At 43.3% G+C, this 10,672-nt stretch overlaps 1 protein-coding gene across 1 annotated transcript; it reads left to right on the top strand.

Annotated features, from left to right (window-relative positions):
• Nucleotides 1-466: 466 nt before the first annotated feature.
• On the top strand, nucleotides 467-8,598 carry KCNA1 (potassium voltage-gated channel subfamily A member 1). Its single transcript, XM_064654302.1, has one exon. The coding sequence runs from the start codon at nucleotides 507-509 to the stop codon at nucleotides 1,980-1,982; it is 1,476 nt and encodes a 491-aa protein (XP_064510372.1). The 5' UTR covers nucleotides 467-506; the 3' UTR covers nucleotides 1,983-8,598.
• The last annotated feature ends 2,074 nt before the right edge of the window (nucleotides 8,599-10,672 follow it).

Genomic DNA, 10,672 nt, shown 5'->3' with positions numbered 1-10,672 from the left:
TATGTGTATGTATGTGTGTGTGTGTGTGTGTAGTGTGTGTGTGCGGCAGCTTCGTGACAGCAGCTGCGGTGATGGTCGAGCCGGCGAGAAAAGTGGACGGAACGAGTTAAAGGCTAAAGGAGACGGCTGGGGAGGGGACCCCGGCCTGGGGTGCGCTCCATAGACCTTCAGCCTCCCGGCCTGGGGGACGGGACAGGATCCCTCACCTTACCTGCCCTCTTCCCCTCCAAAGGTACTTCTTCCCTCTTTCTTCACCCTCCCATCATCCCTAATGCCCCTCCCTTCATCCCGCCCCTCCTGTCCCCTTTTGAGTATTTCCATGCTTTAGGCTCCTCACCCATCCCTTCCTCAAGCACCCCATCCCACCTCATCCTCCCTCCCTGCAGTCTCCGAGCCCCCTCATCCCTGAACTGCCCTGGGTCTCTCTGCTCTCCTCCATCCTCCTCCTCCTCCTCCCTCTCCCTCACTCCTCCCCTGCCCCGTGGCCCCCTTCCCTGTGTGCCACCATGACCGTGATGGCTGGAGAAAACATGGACGAGACTTCGGCGCTCCCTGGCCACCCCCAGGATAGCTACCAGCCCGCTGCCCACGACGACCACGAGTGCTGCGAGCGGGTGGTGATAAACATTGCTGGACTGCGCTTTGAGACGCAGCTCAAGACTTTAGCCCAGTTCCCCAACACGCTGCTGGGCAACCCCAAGAAGCGCATGCGGTACTTTGACCCCTTGCGCAACGAGTACTTCTTCGACCGCAACCGGCCCAGCTTCGACGCCATCCTCTACTACTACCAGTCCGGGGGGCGGCTGCGCCGGCCGGTCAATGTCCCCCTGGACATGTTCTCTGAGGAGATCAAATTCTATGAGCTGGGTGAGGAGGCCATGGAGAAGTTCCGGGAGGACGAAGGGTTCATCAAAGATGAGGAGAGACCCTTGCCGGAGGGGGAGTACCAGCGCCAAGTGTGGCTCCTCTTTGAGTACCCAGAGAGCTCTGGGCCGGCAAGGGTTATTGCAATAGTGTCTGTCATGGTGATCCTCATCTCCATCGTGATCTTCTGCCTAGAGACATTACCTGAGCTTAAGGAGGACAAGGAGTACACAGTGCATCGCACTGACAACACCACCCAGCTCTACAAATCCAACATCTTCACAGACCCCTTCTTTGTTGTGGAGACCCTGTGCATCATCTGGTTCTCCTTTGAGCTGGTGGTGCGCTTCTTTGCTTGCCCCAGCAAGACTGATTTCTTCAAGAACATAATGAACTTCATTGACATTGTGGCCATCATCCCTTACTTCATCACCCTGGGCACCGAGATGGCCGAGCGGGAGGGGACTCAGAAAGGAGAGCAGGCCACCTCCTTGGCCATCCTGAGAGTCATCAGACTGGTAAGAGTCTTTCGAATCTTCAAACTCTCCCGGCACTCTAAGGGCCTCCAGATTTTGGGACAGACCCTCAAAGCAAGTATGAGAGAGCTAGGTTTACTAATCTTCTTCCTCTTCATTGGGGTGATTTTGTTCTCTAGTGCTGTATATTTTGCTGAGGCTGAAGAACCTGAGTCTCATTTCACAAGTATCCCTGATGCTTTCTGGTGGGCGGTGGTATCCATGACCACTGTGGGCTATGGTGACATGTACCCTGTGACAATTGGAGGCAAAATCGTAGGCTCCTTGTGTGCCATCGCTGGTGTGCTGACAATTGCCCTGCCTGTACCTGTCATCGTGTCCAACTTCAACTACTTCTACCACCGAGAAACAGAAGGGGAAGAACAGGCTCAGTTACTTCACGTTAGCTCCCCTAATTTAGCATCTGACAGTGATCTCAGTCGCCGCAGCTCCTCCACAATCAGCAAATCTGAGTACATGGAAATCGAAGAGGATATGAATAATAGCATAGACAATTTTAGAGAGGCTAATCTCAGAACTGGCAACTGCACTGTAGCCAACCAAAACTGCGTTAATAAAAGCAAGCTGCTGACTGATGTGTAAACAAACAAACAAAAAAACCCACCAAAAACCAAAATCCCCACTCACAGCTTGAAGACTTTAGTGACACAGTCACAGTTTGTAGATGCTTTACTGATAGTCTTTGAATGCTTTATTTACCTCGTAAATGCATTGTTGCATTGCGAATTTTTGCTCTGCGATAAAGAAACTTCCAGGATTCATGAAAGATAAAATTTTTGTTTATTTTCAAAGAAAGCATTTTCCACCTGGCTATTGATAACCATTTGAACTAGTTTAGTTTTAAGCCGTATGACGTTAGACCTAAACTTTTCCTCTCCCATCGCCCTTTTTTTTTTTTTTGGATAAAGTTAACTTAAAACTAAGCAAGACAGTTTTCAGAGCTATACAGCATATGCATGGATTCCAGTAAAAATATTCTGCAAAACACTGCACAGTTGCAAGAAAGTGCATCAGATAATAATAGTAAAAAAAGATTAGCCAAAACCCTTTGGCAAACATTTGCCGTGGCTTTTATGAAGGAGCGCGAATTTTTCCTTCCACCCCCTCTGTGAAGGATTCCACACTTCCAACCTACAGATCCACACAGCACCTTATTAAAAACGTACTTTAGCTTGGTCTCTTTTGCTGTCCGTAGGAGAACTATTCTAAAAGGAAAATAACAAGCGAAACTGAAGACAAAACATCTGCAATGCTGCTAAGTTCTCTTACATGCAGATGGTAAAACCACACTTTTCTTTTTCCCCCCCACCCTGTTTGGAACTGGATACAAAACTTTAAGCCCCTCTGTTGCAAGATAGCACAATGGAGTTTAATATAAGCATGTTTGAATTTGATACTATTTATTTTATAATCGCATGCTTGAAACGTTACCTCAGACAATAGCGGATAAGCTTTCGTTTGAACTGAATCTTCTAAAAATAGGTCCTTTATCTCTCTTTTTTCTTTTCTTTTTTTTTCTTTTTTCTTTTTGATTTGCATTCACCAGAAGTGCACTCCTTAATTTATTAAATCGTTGACTAGTAATTTAAAGTACTGTATTTAAGTGCGTATGTTAGTCAAATGGGAACAATAACTTTTGGAGATCAAAGCATGTTCGAATATTCAGCATTATGGCCTATTTGATTAAAATGTAACTTGAACTAATTAATGCATGAATTCAATGATAATGATAATAATAATAATAACAACAGTAATGATAAGAATAAAAATAAAAAAAAATGTGCTTGATAGACTGAGGGCCTGAATGAACTGATTAGAGAAACCTGATTGTTTTCCTGCATTGCTCAGGGAAATGTGTTGGCTTTTGTCCAGGCGTTGTCAGAAAGGGACATATCCCATCCCTTAAAGGGAAAGCTATATGGAAAATTAAGAAGTCCAGTTATATATAGCAACACCTAAAACCTAGTATCCTTTATAGCTGAAAGGTGCAGATGCATGCTTTTTGGTGCATTCTCAGAATGTAAATGAAACTTATCTATTATATGCATCCAAATTGCAGCAGCTGGTTTCTTTTGCAGTCATCAGTTGAGACTTTTTTGTATTCCCCTAAAACTCGCTGAAGAGACTCAACAGATTGATTTAGATAGTTGCGCAGTGCCTTTATCTTACATCCCCTAAATTGCTGAAAGTGCCTCCAGGAACTGAGCTGATCAGAGATGTTGAAGGAAAGGGCAAGGTGTAGGCACACTGTCAGAGGTGTTCTGTACTGTCCCCTGGCACAGTACAGGAGGGGGTAGAGAGAGAAGGACCAAGTGTGAGTGAGAGGGATGCAGAAGAGGTGGGCAGGGACCACCAGTGCCCGTGGGATACCTTCCTTCCCCAGCCAATCTCATGCTGCAGGGCTCAGCATCTGCTTTTGCCAAGTAACTCATAGTTGTGTTTGTGCAAGGCTTCAGGTTTCCCTTGGTTGTTTATAGCTATCATTGTATCTGCCCTTCCTTTCCCTGAGATGGCTTTTTGGCAGCCTGTCCCTTCATGGCAGGACCCAGGAGGAATTAGGGACCAGCATGAGCTACGGCGTCACCCAGTCAGGCAACCAGACTGGAGGACTGTGCTTTTCTTTCCCGTACATTTCCCAGGTGGGTGGGTGGGAAAGGCTTTCCAGTGCCCTCCCATCCCTGTCTCCTCTCCTCCTCTATCCCCTTTTGGCAGACTGTCAGATCTTAAATCCCATCACTGATCATTTGAGCCATATTCTTCTTTCTGGTCCCTATTCTTACTCCCACCATCATCTGGTGAAGGAAGCAATGCTAGGAGAAAGTATCTTCTGCAATATGCCAGCCTTGACTGCTAGGCCCTGGAAGATAATAACCTTTGATCTGAACTAATGTAGGCACTAATCTTTATTTTTTAAATGGACAAAGTTGAGGATCTTCGTTCTGCACTTAGCATGTGGCCAACTGCTGTTGAACACTTCTCCTTCCACATTGTACAGATCCTTTCTTCTCCTGTCTTTCTGATATATGTACATATGTGTATAAATATATATATATATATGTATGTCTGCTCTTGTGTGTGTCACATACATATGCAGACACATGTATATATAAAATCAAGGCACTTAGAGTTAAAAAACAACCCTAACTCTGCAGTTACGCACAAGCTTGACCTGCCAGGTTTCCAGAAAGACTTGGCTTTATTTCTCACTGTGTGACTTCTGTCAATCTTAGAGATGAGAAAGCAATTAAGAACTGAGGGAGCTCTAACTCCTGCAAGAAATGCAGAGCATCAGATACAACAGGGCATTACATCCTCTAGGCAGATGTTGTAAAGCTTCTTTCCTGTCCCCCACTCACACCCCTGCCCATTGTACACCTCTCTCCCCATTAAATTTTAGTGGTCCTGATCTTCCCAAACTCTTGAATTCTAGGGTATGACTTCTGATGTCAAAATGGACTTGAATGCTGCACTCAGCTTATAAAACCACCAACTAAACTAAACAGCAATAATCATTTCAGTGCTACGGGACCGATGATCAGAAAAATGCATTTGGGACGTGAGGCCTCACTTTGGTAACTTCTACCCCCATCTGGGTATTGCACACCATAGTTTAATGTGCAGAGTGATAATCATTCTGCATATGTGCAGAGAAAAGTGCTGCATGCAGCAATTCTTCTTTGTCAGGAGACCAGGACGGGTCTTCAGGGCCCAGGGTGGTTTGGGGAGCCCAAATGTTGCTTTGTCCATTTATAGCTCACTGCAAAGGATCTCAATACATACAGAGTACAGGAATTAACCTCATGTAGCATAGGCATGCATTTTCAACAAGTTTGACACAAAAAAAATACCACCAACAACAAAAAAGGCTCTTACTCCCTATACACAGGAGTGCTGAAATGTCTTTGTGGGCCTGAAGGTGCACTTAAAAAACTGCCTGTTCTTACCACTAAGCATTTTTCTTTCTTTCTTTCTTTCTTTCTTTTTCCCCCCTTTTTCCTCTCTTTTTTCTTCCTCTTTTGGCCCTTATATTTCTTTTTTGCCACACATGGACTCTATGGGGTTGTTTATGTAGTTGGAAGAGGACTGGAAATGAGCTGAGGGCCAGTTTATTAGTGCTTCTCTGAAAGAGTCAAGAGAATTCACTTGGTAGGGAGAATTCTTTTGGTGGGGACCTCCCAGAAGCGATGCCCGTGTTAAGCTGGACAGAGAAACCAGTAGATATGGCAGTCTTAGCTGGGCTGTAGTTTGGTGAGGGAAAGCAGCTATTCCATCATAAGGAATCACTACACAAGCCTCCTTCCCCAGCCACTGCTCCCTGCCTCTCTGTGCTTCTCTGCTACCTCCAAAGAGCTTTTCCTTCATCCACTTGGTGAAGGGGATGAGGGAACTTACCTGGCAGGAGCAAGGCTCCAGTGCACTGCAGTGCAGAGGCAGGAATCCAGTAGGCTGGAATCACTGCCAGAATTCCCCATCTGGTCCTACCGTACTTAGCTCCAGAGCACTAAGGAACAGGCAGAGGAGAGTGAAAATGAAAGACTCTGTACCCCGTTCCTTCACAGAACCGAGGGGTTGCTGCCAGACTGCCAAGAGCTCAAACCCTCTGTGTGGCAGCTCCAGCACAGACAATGAACTGGATTTATTTGCCCTTATGAGGAAGTTAGCGTGCAGTAAGCCAGGGTGTGAGTTCCCAGCATCCCAGCAAAACCGTGCAGATTCCCTGCATGGAGTCTCCTAAGCCTTATCTCCACTGGGGACTTCAGGAAAGCTAATCCGAATCAATGAAAGGTGTGCATTCAAAGTAGATTTGTTAAACCGCTTTAAAGCCCAGCATGGACATTCTGTTGCAGTATTAAAGCAACCTTAATCTGATTTGGAGTCATTCTTTTTGAAGGAAAGTAACCTGAATTGAATTAAGGCTGCTTTAATTCCGAACACAATGGGGCTTAATGCAGTTTACCTCATCTGCCTCACAAGTTCATTCAGACAGATAAGCCTTTAGTAATCATTAGATGTACTGGAATTGACCCTGCTTGGCAGGGGGTGGCTGGGCAGAGTGTGCCCACGTGCAACAAAACTCTTAAGTACATGAGTGCTGGAAATTCACATCCTGGCTTACTGAGGGGATAACATGTTGATCCTGGCAAGGGTTCTGGTGATTTCCTTCCTTTGTTCCTGGTTCACTCATCTGTAGGTGTGAGGAGGGTCAATGCTGACAGTGATCACGGCCCAAGGAAATTAATTTCCACTTACAAAATCTCTTCACTGCACTCGTGCTAAACCTGATTTACTGCTGATCCTGTGGACAAACACTTGAAAGACAGTGCGAAGCACTAGAGACAGGGCAAAATTCAGCAAATGTCCTCTCGTTTGCAGCAGTGATTTTTGCCCTTCTCAGCAAATCACTCGTTGGAGGCTGCATTGGTCCAAATCAACAACTGATTGAGCAGTGGCAACTTTTATTGACAGGTTTTGTTGTTTGTTTTTTTGTTTGTTTGTTTTTTTTTTTTAAATTAAAGGACAATTGTTTTAAATAGGCAGAAGTACAGAAAGTTAGTTTCTGTTTAGGAGAGAGCTGAAGCCCAAGAGTAACCTCTTTATTTCTAAGCATGAGGAACTGAGGGTGTTTCACTTTTCCACAGTTCCCACTGGAATGGTGCAGTTTCTTGTATGCTCAAATATTAAACAAAACACAATGAACAGTAGGACAGGAACATCTGAAATTAATTAGAAAAAGGTGGAAAATTGTATTTTAGAACAAAACCTTCTGCATACGTGTGCAATCTATGGAGAGAATATATTCCTTCCCAAATATTAGCTGGATAACTCTTACTGGAGGGGTGCCATTCTGGATTAATCTTTTCCCCTAACATGAAGAAGAGGGAGGTACTGCAGCTTTTCCAGGAATTATCTGATCCTGTAGGCTTCCAGCAGCCTGATGCCAATGATATTCACAGTAATTTCCACATGGATGTGGAACCAGCTCCAAGGTGTGATTTACCCTCCGTGGCCACAGAGCTGGACAGAACTGGAAAGCTGTGCTTGCAATTGCACAACATGGCAAGTTTGTTCCAGACTTGCCCATTGCAAGTCTGAAACAGGCTCCTTTCCTGAGATGCTTTGACCAGGGACCTGCACTTCAATTTTTATTGGACTTATTTCAGGCTTTCTTTTTTTTTTTTTTCTGTTTTCCGTTGTTCTGGCTTTACTTAATCAGGTGTAGGGAATTTATTTTTCTTGAAATGCTTATCAAATATTCTTAAAGGTGTCAGTATTTGTATCTGCAAAAAATGAAACTTCAGGGTGTTCTACTGTTTCACTCAGTACAGGTGAACTTGCCACCGGTGAGGTCAACAATTTATGCTGTCAAGGCATAGCGTGCTTTGATATTTTCAAAGGAAATAAAATGAAACTGAGGTCTTAACTGAAATTTGTCTCAAAGTTTCTGTTAATATTTGTATAATTCTGTATATTTCACCTGTTCACAGGCTCTAGCAAATGTCACTATAAGTTACAAAAAAAAAAATCATCTTCCATTTCTAGTTTCTATAATAAAATGAAGACGCTGCATTCAGTTCCTTTAGGTGCATCAGTCTTTGATCCATGTTATTGTTTCAGTGACATTTCTATAAATGTAATTGGGATCAAATGTATATTTTACTTTTGTACAAAAGTAAAAACGATATTTTTATGACTAAATTCAGCAAACCCTTACCTATAACCCGCTAAGATGAAATCTTTTTTTTTTTTTCCCTTTCCTTTCCATGTAAAACATTGTTTTTGCAGTATGTCGGTTTGAAATGAATAAATAACAGCTGTCAATAGAACTGTAAATGGCCTCTCAGACATACCTCTGACTTTAAAGATCAAATATTGCCGATGTGATATATATAAACTGAATAGTCTCCATATGAAAGTGCACCATCAGGGCAACAAACCATTTAAGCTGACACAGCTGTACTTATTTCCACCATTTACAAATCGCTTATACTTTGGTCAAGTATGTACTTCATTGTCACATTACAGCTCATTTTACTTCCAGTAGTGAAATTGTTTGACTTACCATTTTTAGAACATCTGATGTTATGAGTTCTCGAACTATTTGAAATGCATAGTTTTCATCTATGCAGTTTTACCTGCTTCTGTACTCGTTCATCTGTTCATACTTGGCATCAATTAAAGATAATTTTTAAGGATCTTACCCAGGTTTATTCTGTCTGGTTATTTTCTGGAGTCTGGTTTCTCTGCTGTCACTATTGGCCAGTTCCATCTGAAATGAATGGTTGGTTTATTAATGGTTTTCTTATTGAATGGTATAAGAAGTGGCAAAGTAGTGAGTGGGAAATGGGGCTGTGGGCTTTGAGAGTCTTGTAAATGTGAACTCAAGCTTTACAGTGCAATTAATCCAAAGGTTTGGCTTCCATAGGCTTTGGATCTAGCCTTGAGCGAGTAATGTTCTGGGGCCAAACTGTGCTGCCTTCACTGCTGAGACATCACTCAGTTCCACCAAAAAAAGCAGAAATAAGATTAAACCTCCTGACTGTGAACACTGTGTTCTCCAAAGGCTTGTGGGTATCAATCACTGCCTGTAGCATTATCATCTAAGTGCAGATGAAATCAGTTTTCAAACAACTGTGAGACTGATCATGGCTTTTGGTTTGGGTTGGGTTGAATGTCAGCAAGTCAAATGGACTTTGTCTTGTTTTCTTTTGAAAGTTGGTTTTTCAAGGTGTGTTTTGTGCAAACTGGTCTGATACAGCCACATGTGCCGTGTCTCAGTGTTGTGTCATGTGCAAAGAGGGCAATGAGATGAATGCTAATTATTTTCTGCCAAAGCTGTTGTGTGTTGGGAGTTCATCTACAGGGGCTGGCAGGTCTTTCTGTAGGTGGGTGCAGTTTGTAACAGTGGGATGAATGCTGATTCACATATGGGTGAAATGAAGTGAAAATACCCTGACCTCTACATGAGGCAGAACATTTTATGTGGCCTGTAATGTGATTTAATTTACTTACTTGTTTTGCTTTCTTGGTCAAGAAAACCTTCCATCAATGAAATCCTCATTCATCAGTAGCTTCAAGCATTTAGTTGGTCTGATTGAATATCACTTACAGATTGTCAAAAATTGTTTTGTTGAGCTGTCAGTGGGGATTTGTAGTTGTCAGTTTTAAATGGGTCTAGTCCAAGACATTTGTCTGTTAGCTGCTCTGTGGTGGTGGTGGTCTTAATTCAATGGGGTACTCGTGTCCATGTCTCACTTCAAGGATGTGATCACTGTCATTGAGTTTGGTTGGCTCTAGGTGTGTCTAAAGTCTCATTGCTTCATCCTTTTCTCTTTCTCGTGTAGAAGAAAAGCTTGTTAATCATCTCTATGTAGGAATCTTCTCCCATTTGTTCAAGCTCCTGTTGTATTGTTTAGGTCAGATTGTAATGTTGCTGCAAAACCTGTTTCCCCGAGCCTCCAATTCACTTGCTGTATAACCTATTCCTGTATCTCTCTACTATTTTTCTCCCACTGTGGCCACACTTCATCTTGTGAAAGACTGACCCCAGAGCCTTCACCGCTAGGTTCCTGCATGGTCTGTCTCACCATACATGGATCTAGATTAAAAGCTCCTTTTCCTTAGGACTGGAAATAAAATTCTTGTATCACAATCAGGTTTTTTTGGAAGAAAGACCTTGCCTGTTTTTATCTGTGCTGCCTCCTCAGTGTGGAAAGTGCTCCCACTAGGTTCTTTTGGCCATGATGCTGCCAAGATGGTACCTCATCCTGTGTCATTCCTCATCTTTCCCACAGTCTGTGCAGTCATCACTTTCTGGGATGTGGTCAGTTTTGTTAGGTGGAGGTTTTCAGGCAAAACTTTGTGCATTCAGGCCCAGGTTCCAGGACATGGGGTTTGCCCTCTAAAATGATTCCAAAAAAAAAAATAAATAAATCAGCATTGTGTATTGGGTTAGTTGAGTCTCTAAGTTATTCCTTACTTAATCTCAGAAGCAAATGTGTGGGTTTTTCCCCCCAAAATGCAAATCCTCCCATGCTATCTTTTATATTTCATCAATTACAAAAATGTTGCACATTGAGTCCTTCCTTTGGTTACACCAGGCCACCTCCTTATCTTGTAGGTTTTCTCTGAAGCATCCTACACTGAGGCAAAAATTGTGGCTCTGCAGGTGTAGCTTAGATAACAGACATGATGATCCTTGGAAAAGGCTCCTCTTTCTTCTTCAACTGCTCTGACACTTGGGTTATAAGGGGAGCAATAATTCAGCAGACTGT

This window comes from Pseudopipra pipra, chromosome 5 (assembly GCF_036250125.1).
Source record: "Pseudopipra pipra isolate bDixPip1 chromosome 5, bDixPip1.hap1, whole genome shotgun sequence".
Lineage (NCBI taxonomy): Eukaryota > Metazoa > Chordata > Aves > Passeriformes > Pipridae > Pseudopipra > Pseudopipra pipra.
This window is presented reverse-complemented; position numbering and strand designations above follow the sequence as displayed.